This window comes from Elephantulus edwardii, unplaced genomic scaffold (genome assembly GCF_000299155.1).
Source record: "Elephantulus edwardii isolate Elephantulus edwardi_28Jun2011 unplaced genomic scaffold, EleEdw1.0 scaffold00045, whole genome shotgun sequence".
Classification (NCBI taxonomy): Eukaryota; Metazoa; Chordata; class Mammalia; order Macroscelidea; family Macroscelididae; genus Elephantulus; species Elephantulus edwardii.
Genome location: NW_006399795.1, coordinates 13,655,746 through 13,676,329, shown reverse-complemented (window position 1 = coordinate 13,676,329; position 20,584 = coordinate 13,655,746). Strand labels below are relative to the sequence as shown.

General features: G+C 43.6%; 1 protein-coding gene and 1 pseudogene across 1 annotated transcript in view; one reads left to right on the top strand and one right to left on the bottom strand.

Moving 5' to 3' along the window:
• The window catches only part of WRAP73 (WD repeat containing, antisense to TP73), a 28,324-nt gene extending 14,589 nt beyond the window's left edge, over positions 1 to 13,735 (bottom strand). The window contains exons 1-4 of the mRNA XM_006885810.1: positions 13,652 to 13,735; positions 5,352 to 5,504; positions 4,214 to 4,330; positions 1,853 to 1,925 (exon numbers count right to left, since the gene is read on the bottom strand). Coding sequence (XP_006885872.1) covers positions 1,853 to 1,925; positions 4,214 to 4,330; positions 5,352 to 5,504; positions 13,652 to 13,720 — 412 coding nt within the window. The 5' untranslated portion in view covers positions 13,721 to 13,735. The remainder of the gene's footprint in view (positions 1 to 1,852; positions 1,926 to 4,213; positions 4,331 to 5,351; positions 5,505 to 13,651) is intronic.
• Positions 5,720 to 7,326, top strand: LOC102849728 (annotated as a pseudogene).
• Positions 13,736 to 20,584: the final 6,849 nt, after the last annotated feature.

Genomic DNA, 20,584 nt, shown 5'->3' with positions numbered 1-20,584 from the left:
GCCAGGAAATCAAAAAACGTATTGCGATGGGAAAGTTTGCTGTTAGGGACCTCTCTAAAGGACTCAAGAGCAACGGAGTGTCTCTGGAGACTAAGGTGTGTCTGATACAGGCCATGGTCTTTGTAATCACTTGTTATACATCAGAGAGTTGGACAATGACTAGGGATGATAGGAAAATTAATGCCTTTGAGCTGTGGTGCTGGAAAAGAGTACTGAATGTACCATGGACTGCCAAGAAAACAAATTCATCCTGGAGAGGGTTAAACCAGGCTACTCCTTGAAGACAAGGATTCTGGGGCTTCATCTGACATACTTTGGACATCTTGTAAGGAGGGACAGGTCCTTGAAGAGGGACATCATGCTTGGGAGGGTGGAGGGACAGCGCAGGAGGGGAAGGCCCTCTATGAGGTAGACTGATTCAGTGACTAGGGTAATTGGGATGGGTGTGTCAGAGGCAGTGCAATTGGCACAAGATAGAGCAGGGTTTACAGCTATTGTACATAGGGTCACTATGAGTTGCAAGCGACTCAATGGCACATAACAACAACACATAGCCCTGAGAAACAATGAATTAATAAAATACTATACAACATGGGAGAGTGTAGAGGCCACTATGCTGAGTGAACCAACTCAGTCATAAAAGGAAAAACAGTGACTAAGATCATTACTGTGAAAACAGGAGGGTAACTAGAGAGCAGGGAGAACTGGGAAAGCAGAAATAGAACATATGTAAATGAGCACTGTAAAGGATCAGGATAAGTGAAGGTCAACCTGGGACGAACTGATAAAAGGACAATATGGCTACTGCAATTAGCAAATGCTGTTGTTATGTACTGTCAAGTTGAACTGACTTCACACAGCTCTGAACCTCTAGTGGGTGTTCCCCTCAGAAGCTGTAAACTGCACAGGAAGAGACTGCTTATCTTTCTCTCACAGAGCAGCTAGTGGATTCTAACCACATGCCTTCAGGTTGGTAGCACAACTCCTTATCACTAAGTCAGGAGAGCTCCTTACAATTCGCAGATGGGAACAGGATAAGTATTGTTCAAGGGGAAGAGGAAAGAGAGAGGGGGGACTGGAGAAGAGGAAGAGGGGAAAAGTCACTAAGTTAGCAGGTATCAGTGGATAAATGGGGGGCTGAATGAACAGGCAAGGTGCGATGGAGATAAAGGGCACTGACCAATAGTAACTAATTACATAAAATATAGTGTGTATGAATGATGGCTCAAAATCAATTTTTAAAAAGTGAAATTTAAAAAAAAAAAAAACAGAAAGGCAGAAAGGGACATGAACACTCAATTCTGCAACTAATGTAAACAGAATTTCATCCAAACGCCATTTTTTTTTTTTATGCCACTGACAAAATACCCTGCCAGTCATTGTGATGATGTTTTAAATGGAAATCTTTCTCATTTGGAAATATAAAAGCTACTTCTGGGGGAAAAAAAAAAAGCTACTTCTGGACAAAGTCATCAGCGGTGCGGGGTGTACTGAAGGACCTTGGACAGGGTACTGGGTAAGGGCTCAGCTGCTAGGTTCAGACCCTCCAGGCATTCTGCAGGAGGAAGACCCGCTACTGGGCCTTCATGAAGCATACAGCCTCGGAAACCAGGTGCGGCAGGGCCTCTGTCTCACCAGATCACTGTGCACTCCACGGCAACCGACTTGGGTGTTGTTTTTTTGTAGGGGAGGTAATGAGGAATGCTTAATCCAAGGGGTGTGATAGCATTGGGGGGAGAATGGTCATAAATTGATCAACTTTAGAAGTTATCTTTGCCTATTTTAACATTTCAAAGATAAAAATGTTATTTAAAAGGTACAAAGAGGGTTCGAAGAGGTGTAATGTACTCACCCTGCTGACAGGCCTTAGGATATTTGATATAAGATACCGATTTTGTACACAAGGACCAGACAGTTATCCGCAGCTGTTGAGGGGAGAAAAGGGCAAAAGCATATACTTAGCAGTTTTAGAAAGCCCAGCTCAAAACCGCAGAACCTAAGAGAGATTTAAAGCTAAAGTGAAAAACGGTTTCATGGATGTTTGCCTCAGTGAGAAGTATCCAAACTAACTTCACTACTGTTGAAATAAATTTTAATGTTTCTGGTATTTTGTTTCCATTTCATAACTATTACTATTCATAACATATTATTATATAAGGAATTAATATAAATGCATCTTGATTAAGCTATTTAAAGTCAGTTTTGCATACTCTAGTAAGCCTGAGAGGAGATTATTAGTCAGAAGATGACATACACAAAGTTCAGAACACATGACAGCCGTGAAGGGCACCATGGCTCAGACTGGGGCTCAGCTTCACAAGTGAAGTTGTGCTCGGCCTCCTGGGCCCCCGCAGGAAGGGCTCAGGTTACTGTGGCAGGTCACTGATTTCCAGGTTCCCACAACTCTGCCGATGCAGAGGGAGAAAGGCTAGCCAGCACACCTCCACAAAGAACTACCAAGACGACCTGATAGTTTTAGCAAGTGTAGCTCAAATTCCCAGCGAAATAATGAACATAGATAAATCTAGAGTTCAATGAGGCACATTCTGGGAGGATTATGGGCTAGACATTGCTCTCAATCAGGTAAATGTAGCTTTAAACAACTTGCGAGACGCCTTTGAAGTAAAATCCAGAGCTCCATGTTTCTCTTCCAAATGTGACTCCTTCAAGACAGGCCAGTTACAGGGCTAAAAGTGAATAAATACCTTTTCCCCACAGCATCTCTCTTTTTAGAAAAGAAAGCCTAATGCAACTCAGGGAGAAGTCCTATTAATCCCTCCTGAAGTAGCACATGCGCTTTCGGGAGTGTTGCAGAGTGCGGGGCATATCTGTGCTAGGAGCCCAGGTAAGCACGTGCCAGCGCATTTAAGTTAGCCTACGCTAACTGGGCAGACCAGGGCACAACTGGCTGTTGGAAATTATTTCCTTCCCCTAAACACCTCTTGTACCTGAGGCCCTTGCACAGCAAACTCAACCAGAATATTAGGGTATAAAATGAGAAAGCACAGCAGATTTCCAACCAGCAGGTCTGGTACTGGAGTCCCAGCTGTAATGCTTCCTGCTAGAAAGTGTTCAGTCAAGGGACCTGATTATGAAATTCAAGTGTCTTCATTTGTGAAACAAAATCCTGACTTTTCCCAGCTATGCTGACGATCAGATGGGAAAACTACAGTAGGCATACATAGCCAGTTCAGTTCCTCAGTGAACAGTCTACTAATAGTAGTAACGTAGACATCTACCTTTTTCAGAGGAACACTCATCAGTGACACGTGTTCAAAAATGGCTGGAAACACAAAGAGCACTTTCCAGAGTCACTGGTCCAAACACTCCTCGAAAGACTTCTCAGGAGACATGATGATATTCTTCCTGAGCTGCACTGTGTCATTGTGCTATTGTTATTTCCCATCAAGTTGGAACAGACTCATAGCTGACCGACCCTCCAGTGGTTTTTTCACCCGGGAAGAAATTGCCCATCTTACTCCCACAGAACAGGTGGTGGATTCGAACCAGGTGCTTTGGGATTGGCAGCAGTACTCCCTGAATAAACTGTCTAGAAATTGTTAAATAATGTGGTGCAATGGATCACTTTTACATGGTCTTTCTCACCATGGACTTGGAAACCTCACCAAATGACTAAAGAGGTCAGAGAACAGAGAGGTCTGCCTGAGAGCATGACTAAGAGGCTGTCTAACCAAAGAACTATTCTGAATCATCTGTGATCCTGATTTGTAACCTGTTACTTCCCTAATAAACTCATAACCATGGAGTACTTTGAGTTTTGTGTTGTCATTACAAAGAATTATCAAACCCAGCAGAGAACCAGAGTCCCTTGGGAGGGATGGCTGGTACTGGACTTGGTAAAATGGCTGGAGAGCGGACGTAGGACTGACCTTTACCTCCAAGGAATAAGTGTTGGGCCGATGCCGATCCTCCTGCTCATGAAATTAGAGAAAGTCAGCTGATACCACCAGGCCATGTTTTACAAAAAGGAGCCTAATTTGCTGTGTAAATCTTCCAAAATAGAACAAGGGGTTTTTTTAAAAAAGCAAAAATTGGGCAAGAATAGTCTACATCTACCCTTAAAGGCTTTAGTGATCTGGAGATTATACACACTACTCCAAAGTACACCCATTTGAAAACAGATGAGCTATTTTAGGAGTAATGTGCAGAGTCACATCTGAACAATGAAGCAGAATCAGGGTGCTGCACTTACATGGAACTCGGTCGTATTGAGGATGTGGCGTCCATCTGGGCTCCAGCACGAAGCCACCAGCCCTGCGGAGCCCTCGTCTATCTTGCAGTGCCAATCGGGCTGTTCCAAAGACCAAACCTAGACTCATGCAGGAGAAATACAGGATTGCAAACCAACTGTACACCAGAGCAACTCTTCTCCCAAGAGGCGATGCACAGTTGTAAAGAACTCAATGAATGCCAACTGCATCTAGTCAAAGCACAGGGTATCTTTACAATTTTTTCCTTATGAAAGACATGAGCAAGATTCTGCCACAAAAAAGCAAGTGGCTGTTGTTGTTAAGTGCCGTCGAGTCGAATATGACTTACAGAGATCCTATGAACAACAGGTCTCAACCCTCTCCTATCCTGTGCCATCCTCACACTTCCTGACACACTAGAGCCCATTTGTTAATCTACCTGGTTGAGGGTCTTCCTGTTTCACCAACCCACCACCTTTAAATGATGTTTGCCAATATTTTTCCTTAGTTTTACTAACTTCCAGTCTGGACTCTACCTCTAATATTACAACTATCTGTATTATTCTACTGTTTATAGGTTTTTCAGAGGCCTGCTATTTAAGAAGTGGATGGACAATCCTGCTTCCTAGTCTGCCTTAATCTGTAAACTCTAAAACCCTCTTCACCACTGATAACTCTTGTGACATTTGACACACCAGTAGCATAGCTTTCAGCATCACAGCAACTCACAAGTTATCTCCTTACAGCAAACTGACAGACAAGTTTTGTACTAATTAGAACAAGATTTCATTCTGTTGTTACTATTGTGTTTAAACAGTTTATAAACTGTAATCCCTGAGATGTCATTTAGTATACTTCAGGTCCATTACAAAACTCTTAATCTTAATACTTCCTAAAACATATAATGTACAAGTTACTACAAAACTATCTGCAAATATACTAATGTTACAGTCACTGCCAAATACTGAAGTTTCCTTACTGAAAAAGTACTTAGTTATTAGTTCTTAAATCTACCAAATTTTCCAAGAAGCTGGCTTTGTTTTGCATTCTCTTTTCTAAAATAAAGGGGAAGGGTACAGAACAAGCCATTCTTTCACCCCTACCCTCAAGTGACATTCTTGAAAGGCTGCAAACACTGACCTGCACAAGGCCGCGTTTGTACATGGCGCACAGAATGAAGAGGGAGTCTGCTGACCACTCTATGTGCTGGATCTGGTCCAGGCATGTGTACAACTGAAGGATCTGTAGAGTGTTCACGTCTCGGACCACTAGACGGTACTGGACACATGAAGCCTAAAAATGAAAACACAACACTTGATGTTCTATACTCTAAAGGGAGCTTCCAAGGTGTAACAATTTCCCTGCATGCAGTACTCTCAATTTTTAGATATGCTTTCTAACACCTCTTAACTCATTCCCTGCCCTCAAACGGTTTTGACTCATAGCGGTTCTCCATTGGGTTTTTGAGGCTATAAATCTTAAGGGAGAAGACTGCTCAACTCCATCCCATGGAACAGGTAGGGAGTTCAAAGTGCTGGAGAGGTGTAGCCTTTATCAGTACAAACCACTACAGACTGCACTAGCAGAATACTTTCTGACTAGATTATTTTTGTGTTCATCAATTAAGAGTCCCATCCTAAAAAAATGAGATTAATTAATAAATGTTAATTTGGAATATATAAACTAGATTTCCTTTTTTTCATTCTAATATAGAATAGCTTCTTTTTAAAGTCTACATTTCCTGGAGTCCTTGGGTAGTACAGTTAATGCAGTAAGCTGCTAACCAAAGGGTGGGAGGTTTAAGACCACTCACACATGTTCTGAAGCCTGGCAATCTACTCCTCCAAAATCACTACAGAGCACAGTGCTACTCTTGGCACAAATTAAACCACCCAGTCAGAAAAAACTCAACAGGAAATAGAACTTAATTTTCCAGTTCTTTCATAATTCTACATTAAATCTAAATTCACGTAGAAAATAGTAGTGGGTAAAAGATATAGCTATGAACTAATAATAACTGTTCTCCGAGTGCAGGCAATTTTACGTCACTTCCTCAAATTCATATGGGTAAGAACAGTTATAAATAAGAACTATAAAAATGCTCTTCATGGTATCTAACTCAGGCCAACCCAACAGAAGGGTTAAGTACTTCTCCGTGTTCATTGTTGCAGTGTGAAATTCATTAACCACAGTTCATAGTGACCCTACAGACATCAGATCAACACATTACATTATCCTGTGCCTTCCTCACCATCTCAGCCATGCTCAAGGCCACAGCTGCAGCAACTGTTTGAATTCATATCACTGAAGATCACCTAATCCTTCTCTGACCTTCCAAGTATGTTGTCTTTTTCCAGGAAGGATCCCCCCTACCAACTTGGCCAAAGTATATGAAACACTGTTTCACCATCCTTGCCTTCAAGGAATACCTTGGCTGCACTGTTTGCAAAACAGATTTATCCATATATAAAAAAATAATTTCTATTTTAATTTTTACTTTATTTCTATGTATATCTTGTTATGATTATAGATCATTTACACAATTTTTAAAAAGGAAATTATTTTTAGAGAAAGAAATGGCGGCCGAGAAGGGGCTAGTGGGACCAGGGGTCTTCTGACCATCCTCAAGATGAAGGAGAAAGAGTGAGATCTGCGACTGCTCATGCTCGGCCTGGACAACGCTGGTAAAACAACCATCCTCAAGAAATTCAATGAAGAAGACATTGACACCATCTTCCCAACACTGGGCTTCAACATCAAGACGCTGGCGCACCAAAGATTCAAGCTGAACATCTGGGATGTGGGCGGCTAGAAGTCCCGGCAGTCCTGTTGGTGTATCTACTTTGAGAATACGATGGCCTCATCTGGGTGGTGGACAGCACCGACCGCCAGCTCATGTAGGACTACCAGTGTGAGTTCCAGAGCGACCCTCCTTATCTTTGCCAAAAAGCAGGAAGTGCCTGGGGCATTGCCCTCGAATGCCATTCGGGAGGCCCTGGAGCTGGACTCGATCCACAGACACCACTGGTGCATCTGGAACTGCAGGGAGAACCTGTTGCTCGGCATCGACTGGCTCCTGGAGGACATTTTCAGCCGCGTTTTCACAGCTGACTGAGCTGCACCCAGCACCCACCTCCCAGCCCAGGCCCCTCAGATCTTACTGGGCACCATCCACGGGGGGAGCGGAAGGCAGCCAGGTGGACTAACACTCCTTGCCCCCTCTGTAGCCTGCTGCTGTTACTGCTGCCCGCTGTTGCTGCTCTGTGGCCAGCCAGCTCCCGTGACAGGATGATTGTCACCCTGTCTGCTCCCCTGGCTCCCAACCCTGTCCACCAGCAGCTGCCACACTGAGAAGGGGAGCTGAGCCTGGGAGGGGGCTGCCTGTGCTGCTCCCAAGGCTGTGGGCCCATCCTGTGCTCAGCTGGGAGAATAAACCACTCCTTGCTCTGTCAAACAAACAAACAAAGTAAATTCTTTTTAAATGTTTACAGCTTCCGTTTTGGACCTCAATGTCAAAAAAGATGAGTAGTTTGTATATTAAAGATTTCAATTTTCAAAAGTCATACAACTTTTTCACAGAAAAAGGATATGCTATAAAAAAACCAACTGAAAAAAAGGATATACTAAACAATGGAAATAAACATATGTAGCAACATGTGATTTTTTTTTTAAATTTCAATGAACATCAACAGAGATTTTGGAATTCCATTCATTCATTGTTGCACTTTTCTCCCCGCCCACTCTACCCCCCCACCCATTGCAACATGTGATTTTTCAAACTGTATAGCTCTGAAGCTGATCAGACTTAATTCCTCATTAAATGGATTCTTTTTACCAACACATGGAAAAAAGTATAAAATCTGCTATGAATATGAAAAATGGCACATCCTTTATCTAGTATTTAAACCAGAGCTTTCAAAATCATGGCTTCAATATCAAATTATCAAATTTCCTAATATTTTGATCATAGTGTAAAAGCAGTTGATCTATAGGCTTTAAAATCATAAATGATCCAAGAAACATAAAAAGAAGATTACTGGTACACAATCACTGCACCAAAAAGAACTGTTTCATACCTAGAAATTTCAGGATATGAACTAGAACTAGCGGTATGGAAGGAAGATCAAGCTACAATAAAGGTATTGGCAAAAAGTAAGAGCCCAGGAATCAACAAACACCAACTGACAAGTTTCAACTAACTGATGCAGCACTGGACGTGCTCATCTGACTACGCCAGCAAATTTAAAGGATAACTGTCTGGCCGACTGCTTGGAAAAAGATCCATATTTGTTCCCATTCCCAAGAATGGTGATATAACACTAAGTGGATATATTGAATAATATCATTAGTATCACACACAAGCAAAATATTGCTGAAAATAATTTAAAAACGGATAGAACAATTCATTGACAGAGAACTATCAAAAGTTCAAGCTAGGCTTAGAAAAGGCCATGGCACCAGGGATATCACTGCTGATGCCAGATGGATCCTGTCTGAATGCACATAATACCAGAAGAGGCACTGACTATGTGGATCCTAACAGACTACGGCTAACATTGAGAAGAATGGGAATTCCAGAACACTTAATTGTGGTCATACAAAACCTATACCTAGACAAAGAAGCTGCTGAACAACCAGAGCAAGAGAACACTGCATGATTTAAAATCAGAAAATGTGTGCATCCTTTTCCAGACATATTCAATTTGTATGCTGGGCAAAACATTCAAGAAGTTGGGCTCTATGTGAAGAATATGGCATGTACTGCAAAGTGGACTAGGGGAGGGGAGAGAGGGAAGAAAATGTGTCAGAATAAACAAAAAGAAAAAAAGAGAGAATGTGGCATTAAGATTGGAGGAAGACTCATCAACAATGTGCATCATGAAACGACACAGCCTTGCTTGCTGAAAGTGAGGACTTGAAACACTGCAGAGGATCAAAGACTACAGCCTTCAAAATTGATTGCATCTCAACATCCAGAAGACAAAAATTCCCACCACTGTACTGGTACAACGACAGACACATAGATCAATGGAATAGAGAACCCAGAAATCAGCCTACCTATGTATGGTCAACTGATTTTTTACAAGAAGATAAAATCAGTTAAATGGAGAAACAACAGCCTTTTTAACAAATGGTGTTGGTAAAATTGGAAAACTATCTGCAGAAAACTCAAGCAAGATCCACACCACACTACGTAAAGAAAAACCAACTCAAAGTGGATCATGAGCCTAGTACTAAAACCAAGGACTACAAACATCATGAGAAAAAAGCTTGGAAGAACTCTAGAAGTACTAATCCACAACATGAACAGTCTTCCAAGCATCTTGAAAAATCTACAACCAGGAAAGGATAAAATAGATGAACGGGACCTTCTAAGAATCAAATCCCTATGCACATCCAAAACCTCCTCCAACAGGGTAAAAAGGGAAGCCACAGACTGCGAAAAAGTATTTGGTAATGATAGGAACTTACATCTAGAATTTATAGAATATTCGAGCTCCACCAACAAGATAAAGGTAAACAACCCAATTGCAAAATGGGCACAGGATATGAACAGACACTTCCCCAAGAAGACATTCAGATGTCGAACAAACACATGAAGAAATGTTTAAAATCCCTAGCTCTAAGAGAGATGCAAATCAAAACAACTATGAGATATCATCTCACCTCAGTAAGAATGTGGTGGTGGTTGTTGTTATGTGCTGATGAGTCACCTGCGACTCATGGTGACCCTATGTACAACAGCCCTAAACCCTGCTCTATCCCTTGCCAATGTTATTGTCTCCAACATGCCTATCCTCATTACCCCAGTGACTGACTCAATTCATCTCATCATCAAAGGTCTTCCTCTCCCGCGCTGACCTTCCACCCTTCCAAGCATGACGTCCCTCTCCAAGGATCCCACCTTGCAACATGGCCAAAGTATGTCAAATGGAGCTTCAAAATCCTTGTCTCCAAGGAGTAGCCTGGCTTCACCCTCTCCAGGACAAACTTGTTTGTTCTCCCAGCAGTCCATGGTATATATTCAAGACTCTTTTCCAGCACCACAGCTCAAAGGCATCAACTGTCCTTCTATCATCCGTAATCATTGTCCAGCTTTCTGATGCATTGTAAGTAAATGCAAAGACCATGGCCTGTATCAGGCACACAAGTCTCCAGACTGACATCGTAACTCTTCAGTACTCTGGAGAGATCTCTGACAGCAGACTTTCCCAATGCCATTTGTGTTAATTTCCTGGCTGCTGGTACCAAGAGTGTTGTTGTTTGTAGAGCCAAGCAAACTGAAGCTGTCAACAATCTCAATCTCTTCATCATCCATCATGCTGCTGCCAATGGGCCTAGTGGTGAGAATATTTGTTTTCTTTATGTTGAGCTTCAATCCATATCGAAGGCTGCAGTTCTTGACCTTCTACAGCAAACGCTTCACCCCAGTAAGAATAGCAATATTTAAAAGAGCAGCAAACAACAAATGTTGGCAAGATCGTGGAGAAACTGGAACCCTCAGTCACTGTTGGTGGGAGTGTAAAATGGTGCAACCACTGTGGAAGGCAGTATGGCGCTTGCTTAAAAAGTTGGAAACAGAAATACCATTTGACTCAGCAATTCCACTATTGGGAATATACCCTAAAGAAACCAGAACTATCACCCAAACAGATATATGCACACCCATGTTTATTGCTGTTTTGTTCACAATAGCAAAGAGCTGGAAACAACCCAAGTGCCCATCAACAAACAAATGGATAGGGAAGCTGTGGTATATTCACACAGTGAAATATAATGCAGCACTGAAAAACAAAGAACTCATGAAATATTATACAAAATGGGTGACCATGGAGGACATTATGCTGAGTGAAATACAAAAAGACAAATATTGCATAGGGCCACTGTTGTAAAATGGAATTGATATCAGAGTTGAGGTAAGACAGAAAAGGAGGGGAGGAATGATGTATACTGCATTAAAATAGATGAGGGAGAGAACTGTTTAAAAGGGGTCTATGAATGGGTATTCTTGTCATTACAGAAGTCCAGAGTGAAGGCTGCATAGTGGAGTAGACTTAGGGGGGAGAGACTGTATAACAATGAAAGAGTTTTTCTTTCTTTTAAAGGAGAAGAGTGAATTGAGGGGAGGGGCTGTGTAGGGAGAAAAGTGCAACAACAAATGACTGGAAACCCAAAGTCTCTGTAAACTTTCATTAAAATTAATAAATAAAAAAAGGTTTAAAAATAACATAAAAAAACTAAAAAGTAAAAAACAAAAACCCAACAGTTACAGAATGGAAGCTCACCCAAATAAGAAAGCCATGCTTGCAGGAGTGTATCTGACAAGAGTCCAGAATAAGAGCTGCACAGAAGTGGTCAGGGGACAGACGGGACAGGACTTTATAATAATGAAAGAAATTTTTTTTCCCAAAGAAAAATGCAAACTGGGGAATGGGGGCAAGGTGGAAAATGTGCAACAATGAGTGAATGGAGTTCTTTGTAAACTTTCATTAAAATCTCAATAAAAAAATAAATTAAAAAAATTCTCACCATTGGATGCATAGGCTACATCATTATAGAGAAAATATTGAAAATGTCAATAATTTCCTCTTATTTGGACCCCAAATCCCTTTAGCCATCAGCCAAGAAATTAAAAAATGTATTGAATGGTGAAAGTCTGCTGTCAGGGACATCTCCAAAGTCCTGAGGAGCAATGTTGTCGGTTTAAAGACCAAGGTGTGCCTGATTTAGGCCATGGTATCATCAATGAATAAGAATGACAGAAGAATTGATCCCTTTGAGTCAAGATGTTGAAGAGTAAAACAAACAGGTATGTCTTAGAAGTACAGTCAGAGTGCTTCTTTGAGGCATGGATGACAAAGCTTCGTCTCACATATTTTGGGTATACTGCCTGGAGAGGTTATTCCTTGGAAAGGGACATCATGCTTGAAAAAGTGGAGGGTCAGTCAAAGAGAGGAAGATCCACAATGAGATGGACTCACACAGACTGTAGTAATGACCTCAAAAAATGTCAGGGATGATGAAGATAGGACAGAGTTCAGACCTGTTGTTCACAGAGTTGCTATGAGTCCTATTCACTCTACAGCACCTAACCCCAACAGCAATAGTGAAGCAAAAAGTGCCAAAATGAAGCATGCAAACATAACCTTTCTCTTTGTACTTTACTGGTGTTTTCATAAATGGTTAAGAAAACTCCAACTAAACAAATTTTTTGTTATGTTCTTCTTTTGAAGAAAGTTGCCATTTTAACGAAAGTTTACAGAAAAGTTGAATTTTCATTCATTCACTGCCAACTAAACATTTTAAAGTGGACATTTTAGAAAATTAACCAGGGTTATTGGGGTATCATTTGAATTAATAGCATTTTCTCTTTTGTGGCTGAAGGATATGCAATCTCCTCCTACCCCCACCCCAAAGAATTTATACTGCCTCCGAAATCCCACTGGAGAATCAGCTATGGTTAGTTCTAACTGGCACACAACAACTAGCTTATGTAATATGTCTACTACTTCTATAAAGAAGGTAAAGACGGTAATTATTTTCAAAGACTAGACAAGGACAATTAACACGTTAATCAAGTCTGAGATGAAGTCATGACACGGTAGCTCATAAACAGAAATACCTTGCCGGAAAGGCTTCATTTTTCTTTTTTTGCTTAATGCCAATCCTACTGTCCCACATTCTGAGGATATACACGAACCACAAGGGCTTATTTAAAAGCTCCTGTTCAGAACAGCTGGGCAACTTAAGCACCAATCTACCCCCCACAGAATGCACAGTTCTGTAAGGAGAGATTGTTACTGATGCCTGGGAGTAGATTTTCATTTCACGGCGACCCCACGATAGAGCAGAAGTGCTCCGTGGGTTTCTGGATTGCAGTCTTCAGGGGAGCGGACACCTAGGTCTTCCTCCCGAGGAACCTCTGAGTGTGCTCAAAGCGCCATTGTTTAGGGGTTCGAGCAGCTCCCACGTAGACCCCGTGTAGAATGCTCGTAGTTTATATCTTTTACTCCACACGTTGGGGGGGAAGTGGGAAAGGAGAGTTGGAAAAGAAAATAGAAAGTAGCTGCACCATTGTCCAGGTTGCACACTAGCGGGGATTATGCATTTGCTTCTCCCAACACGCTCCTGCCCGCTCGCTACCCCGGCGCGACCTCGCCTAAGCTCCGCAAAGTGGTAGTCGAGGCAGCCCACTGCTGTTACCCGCCTTGTATGCAGGGGCCTGCAGGGGCAGCGAGGCCGGGGTGGAGGTCTGGGTCCCGCAGATGGTGGGTGTCAGGAGGGATTCGCATCCAGACACACACACACACCCGCGCCTGCCTCCAACCCCAGCGAATCTCAGCCGCTTGGAGACGCGCCCGCCATCGCCCCTTCAACGCTTAGCCCCATGCTGCCGAAGCCGCGGCCTGGCCTCCCGGGCACTGGATCCCGGTTCTCACCAGATACTTCCCGTCCGGAGAGAACTTGCAGAGCAGGCTGGACAGCTTGAAGACTTCGGAGAAGTTCATGGTTAACTGCCGCCCGAGGGCCCGAGGACACGGGTCCCGCCTCTGTAGCCGCGGGCGACAAGCTCAGCTCCTTTGGAGCGCTGTCGGCGGGCCGAGGCTGTGCATGGACCGGACTCGCACCTGCAAGCCCGCCGGCCCGCCTCGGCCCAAGTCCAGCCCCCGGTCTTCGCTCCGCCCTGGTGTCCAGAGGATCCACAGCCGTGAATAACCGGCGCGCGCCGGGCCCACGGCCGGAAACCCGGGGAAGGCGGGAAGCGAGCGTAGCCAATCAGGGTGCCGGGAGGACGCTCGGCATTGTGGGGCTTGTAGTACACAGCAGCCCGGGTGTCCCTGAGCCTTAAACGAGCCTGCGCACATTTCTCCTGATCTGGAATTTCTGAGCCATACTTCAAAGAATAGAAAGTCCCAGGACCCGTCTAGTAGAAGCTGCCAGATAAAATGCAGAATGTCCAATTAAAATTGGATTTCCCGTTAGCAATTAAAACGTATATAGTATAGGCGTGTTGCAGAATATGACACGGTAAAATTATTCGTTTATCTAAAATTAAAAACTTATCGCTTCTCGGCCTTTTGGCTAAGATCAAGTGAAATTAAAAACTTAACTGCTTGGTCTCCTGGCATAGACAAACGATAGAGATTTGCGCTGCTAATACAGAGTCTGTGCGTCTCGCTGTTCAAGTCCAGCAGCAACTCCTGGAGAGAGACAATCTCTTACCCTTGCGATTTACACAGCTTTTGAAACGCAACAGAGGGTCGCTATGAGCCAGAAGACATTCACTGGCCGAGAATTAGTTAATTCTTGCATATATTTTATTTTGGGGTGGTTTGTTTTTTTTTTTTTAAAATTTTGCTCTCCTAAATGAGCCATCTGACTCACTACAGCGAGAAAAAAATTGTCAACAAAGCCAGATCAAAATACTCAAAGAAAGCAAGTGTGGTTTGCCTAGGAAACTCCTTATATCTGGAATAAATCACATCCAATCCTAGCCCTTGCTAAATTTCAAGGATATAAATCTTAAAAGACCCTTATAACGTTGCTTAGATCCACAAAAATCCTTCTTAGAACCTAACTGAAACTCAAAAGCGCTTTTACAAAAACTGCACGAACTTCAAGGGAGCTCTGGTGGGCTCCTGGCAAGAAGCTGCACTGCAATACCAAAGGCGCGCAAATGCTCCTCCTGTGACAGTCGGTCTGATTTGATGGTACCCAACAAGGAAAACAAAACAAAACTGCATGAACTTTTAAGTCCTGCATTTATTTGTGTACGCAAATAAATCCAAGCTCACTACCATTTAGTTCATTCCTACTCATAGTCACTGTACGTGAAAGTAGAACTAACTCGTCAGGTTTGCCAGGCTGCAATATTGTATTGTGATTTGGATAAAAGTTCACGGAACAAATGGACTTCCCATTCAACAAGTCAGACACATTTTGTTTTGAGGTTTGATTGCAATCTCCGCAATGAAATAGCACTCCTCTCATTTCCTCTCTGTATTAACTGGCTTTGTTATTACTTCTTTCCTATCTCTTCCTGCTTTCTGAATTTTGTCTCAAGGAAACCATTGCTCTTTTGGTCTTATTCCGTTGATGGTTCTAAGAAGTTCCTACCTCTTTTGGTGCAGGCCTGTCTATTGTTTGCCATAAAATAGAGCCACAGAAGTGCAGATTGTGTAATATTTATGGGGGGGGAAATATTTTTTCCTACTGAGTGAAGCTGTTGATGGGTTCTCACCTCTAACCTTTCAATTGCATAGGAGAAGATTGACCATTTTTCTCCCACAAAGTTGCTGGTGAATTCAAACTGCCTGCCTTTGAGTTGGCAGCACAACCCCTTGTCCCAAGGCACCAGAGATACTTCTAAGTCATACATATAAGATATGCTCATACATAAACACATATATGTAATATATAATGTATATTGTAGTTATGGCTAGTTGATTGGAACTCATAGCAACTCTGTACAACAGAAAGAAACACTCCCGTGTCCTCTATCATCTGCTAAATTCAAGCTCATTGTTGCAGCCACTGTCAATTTATCTCACTGAGAATCTTCTTTTTCACTGACCCTCTCTCTACATTACCAGGTAAGCTCTGGTGGCCTATTGGTAAGAAGCAGTGCTGCACTCTTAAAGGCTCACGGTTTGAATCCACCATTGTTGTGTCTCATCGATTTGGAGCCAGTCCATAGCTGTCCCTCCAGTGCATTTTCAGAGGCAGTGAATCCCACAGGAGGAGACTGTCTATCCTTCTATCCAAGGAGCAGCTGGCGAATTCAGCACAGCTTCTCAATGTGAGGCCACCAGGGGTGTTTATTTTTTTGCTGAATCTATGACCATATTTGCAGCTTCACCCTCATCTCACAGTCCAACAGATAACACAGAGGGATCTAAATGCTGATTCTGAAGATCCATTTTCAAGTGGTGGAGAAGGTTCATCTGGCTGGCACCAGGCTTTCCTCCCTGGGCCTACCTCCTCTGGACTCATTCAGAACCATTGATCCTCACTCTCACACAGAGACCTCCTCAGAGCAGTCCCTCCCCTGCACTCTCTGCTTGCTGCTTCTTACAGTCCACAAAGTCATGCAGGTCCTAACACCCCTCCCCAGGCCCTGTGCTCAGAGAACCTCAACCAGACCAGGGTCCACATGATGGCTCAACCCTGGACTTCTCCTTTATCTCCTCTAAGGAACAAATAAACAAATGGGAGTGATAGATGCATCTTGCTCTAGGGATACTTGGCTTTTCTGTTCTCCAAATGCAAACCTGTGCATGCATCTTTTTTGCGTTGCCACTGTGCCTAGCACAATTGTTTTTGTGTTAGGTGCCTTCCAATGGGTGGGCACCTACATGGTGATCCTATGTACAGTGGAAGGCAATTCTACCCAGTTCTATGCTATGCTCACTGTCTTTGCTTTTTGCATCTATTATCGCCACCACTGTATCAATCCATCTCATTGAAAGTCCATATCTCAGTCCAGGGATTGGACCCTCTGATAACATATTCAAAGTGAGTGTGATAAGTATCACCATTCTTACATTTAAAGAACATTCTTCTGGCTGTATTTCCAAGATAGATTTCTTTGTTCTTTCGGCAGTCCATGATACAGTCTATATTCCTTACCAACATTGGGATACAAAGCCATTGCTTTTTCTTTTCTCTCTCCAATTCATTGTCCAGCTTTTGTATATGCATATGTATATGAACCTATTGAATATTTCATTACTTGAATCACAATCACATGCACCTTACTTCTTAATCTTTGCTTTTTACAACTTTGAAGGGATCTTTCGTAGTAGATTTGTCCAATGTAATACAATGCTTGCTAGTTTGATTTATGCTTCCTCTTAGACACGGATTGTGGACTTAGTATTTTCTCCATTCACACCATGTTGCATATTGGTCCATTTGTGAGATTGTTTTCTTGATGTTGACGTACAATCAGTCTTGAAAGCTGTAGTTTTTTTATCTTCATCTGTAAGTGGCTCAAATATTCTTTACTTCTTTTTTTTCTTTTTCTTTTTCTTTTTTAAATTTATTATTAATTTCAATGAAAATTTACAGAGACTTTGGATTTCCATTCATTCATTGTTGCACTTTTCTCCCCTCCCAACTCTCCCCCCAGTACACTACCCTCTTGGAAAAGTAAAAGAACATTTCTTTCATTGTTTTACAATCCCTCCCCCCAGGTCCACTTCACTATGCAGCCTTCGCTCTGCACTCCTGTCATGACAAAAATACCTAATCACATATCCTTTTTAAAGAGTTTTCTCCCTCAACTGTTTCAATGCAGTATACATTATTTATCCCATCTTTCTCAGTCTCCCCCTAACCCCGAGGTCAGTCCTGTTTTACAACAATGACACCATGCAGTATTTGTCCTTTTGTGACTGAGATATTTCACTCAGCATAATATCCTCCAGGGTCACTCATTTTGAATAATATTGCATGAGTTCCTTGTTTTTCACTTCAGCGTAGTATTCCATTGTGTGAATATATCACAGCTTCTCTATCCATTCATTTGTTGATGGGTACTCTTTACTTCTTATCTCAGCTTGCTCTCCAATCCTAATGTTAAAAGAAGATAAGAGGGGGGTGAGAAGATGGAAGGAATCCACAGAGTCACAATTGCTAGACAATTCATCAGTGTACAAGTATTTCATAAGAGTGTTGTTATTGTGCCCCTATGAATCAAAACAAACTCATAGCTGAGCCCCTAGTAGGTTTTCAAAGCCTGCAAATTACACTGGAGAAGATTGCCTATCCGTCTTCCATGGAGCGGCTAGTGGATTCGAATTGCCTACCTTACTAAGCTACCAGAGCTCCCTACTTTATTATTATTGTGTGTGTGTGTGTGTGTGTGTGTGTGTGTACCATCAAATCAGATCTGACTGGTACAGGAGGAGATTGCCCCTCCTTCTCCAGCAGAGCATCTGGTGGATTTGAACTGCATACCTCTGCGATTGCAGTGCAGCTTCTTGCCACTAGGCCACCAGAGCTCCCTCAGAGCTCCCTACTTTAGATGATACTATGTGCTTAAATGGTGTCACTCTGGAGACTAAGGTATGTCTGATGCAGGCCATGGTCTTTGCAATCACTTGTTAGGCATCGGAGAGTTGGACAATGACTAGGGAGGATAGAAGGAGAATTGATACCTTTGAGCTGTGGTGCTGGAGAAGAGTATTAAATAAATGACTGCCAAGAAAACAAACAGATTCATCCTGGAGAGGGTTAAACCGGGCTGCTCCTTGGAGGCAAGGATTCTGGGGCTTCATCTGACATACTTTGGACATGTTGTAAGGAGGGACAGGTCCTTGGAGAGGGACATCATGCTTGGGAGGGTGGAGGGACGGCGTAGGAGGGTAAGACTCTCTATGAGGTGGAATGATTCAATGACTGGGGTAATCGGGATGGGTGTGTCAGAGGCAGTGCTATTGGCACAGGATAGAGCAGGGTTTAGGGCTCTTGTACATAGGGTCGCTATGAGTTGCAAGCGACTCGAAGGCACGTAACAACAAGAACATGTGCTTAAAAACTGATAGCACTCAAAGAAGCAACGGTGAAAAACAAGTCTCCGGCAATTGACAGAGTACTCACTGATATTTCAGCAAACAGATACAATTTGAAGCGCTCCCTTGTACATCAAGATTTTTGTAAGACATCTATGTAGATAATGAGCTGGAATGTCCATACCAGAGAAAGATGATACAAAGGAATACAGAACTTTTTGGATAATAGAAGTCATGTGACATACAATAAGATCTTACAAAAGAGAATTCTTTTAAAAGGCTACTGGAAGAGTACATAAACAGGGAATTGTCAGAAATTCAATCCAGATTCAGAAGAAGAGTGATATCGTGACTAATGGATCTTGGCGGAAGGAAGAGAATACCAGAGAGATGTTTGTGTTTTATTATAAAGACATTCGACTGTGTGGATCATAAGAAATTACGTTATTGGGAAGAATCGGAATCCCAGAACACTTAATTGTGCTCCTGTAGAACCAGTACAAAGGCTCAGAGGGAAAATGTGCCTCAGGGTTGTATCCTTTAACCGTGTTTATTCGGTGTGTGCGCTAAACAAGCAATTTGAGAAGCAAACAGTAGGTGCGTATAATAAAGTTGTGCAGAAGTTGCTCCCTCAGCGTGGGGCATCTGTGAGGTGCGAGCTGGAATGGAGAGAGGACCCGGTCTGCACTAGCAGATGAGGCTGTTAAATGTTGACATTAACACAAACTTTCAGGACTTGGCCACCACTTCATGGGGTGGGAGTGGGGGAGCAAAAATTCGGAGCTGTCTAACGAGGTCCTTAAATCTCGGAGAGCTGCACCCTCCCGGCTCCCTCGAGAACATCTCAGGACATCTCAGGACTGATTCTGCGTTTAAGGTGCCTCCCTACACGCAACATTAAAAACAAACAAAAAAAACCCCACACCAAAAAAACCCAGACCCGTGGGGCGCTGTCTGGTGAGGCCAGACCTCAGAGGTTGCTGGTCCCAGGGTTTCTCCAAGCTTTCTTTTTCTGGTCCCTTCCTTGAGTCCCTGGCCTTACCTCCACTGCGAAGACCAAATAATCCCTATGGAGTATGACAGTGAGCTTTCTGGGGCTCTGCGCAAACCCAGAGCGTAACTCAGTCTCAGGGGCATGGAAGTAGCAGCTTCGGGAGAGAGCAGGGTCAGGGCGGTCACCAGAGTGCGCTCATCTGGAGTCTATCTAGGGGAGAAGCTTCCACCCGCGATGAAAGCAGCTGGTGCTGGGGGAATGTCTCCCCAAGCTCTTGCAGGGTTGGGTCGTCGCGGCTGGCAGGCGTTCCTCAACCCAGGGATCTGGCGGATACAAACAACTCCTCCGCGTCCCACGCACCCAGGGACCCTGTCCCACACCCTAGGCCAGGACTGTGGAAGCACTGGGTGGTGGAGGGGCCACATGTTCTAGCGCTTCCTTTGCAGGCACCCTTCGCCACCCCTGGAAGGGATTGGCGTAAACCCGGGAAGTTAGGGAACCAGTGGAGGTCCTGTTTCTCTCGAGGCGCCTTTCGAGTCGGGGAGCCTGGGATAGGGGTAAAACTCAGACTTTGTGGTGGTAAGCGGGCGTCGGCGCAGGTTGTGGATGAAGGATTAGACGCTGGGGCGCGATCTGGGTTTGGAAAGAGTGAGGGCGTCTGCACGCGGAACAGGTGTCGGGGTCCTGCCACAGCCCCGCAGCTCCCCCAGATCAACCCCAAAGGCGGTCCGGGCTCGAGCCCCGAGTGCGCAGGCGACCTCACCAGGGTTCGCCAGGGCGGCGCGCGCCCCACGCGGGCGGGAAGGAGGTAACTGGGCGCCCGCAAGCCCGCCCGGCAGAGGCCAGCTGCGGGGGCGGGGCGC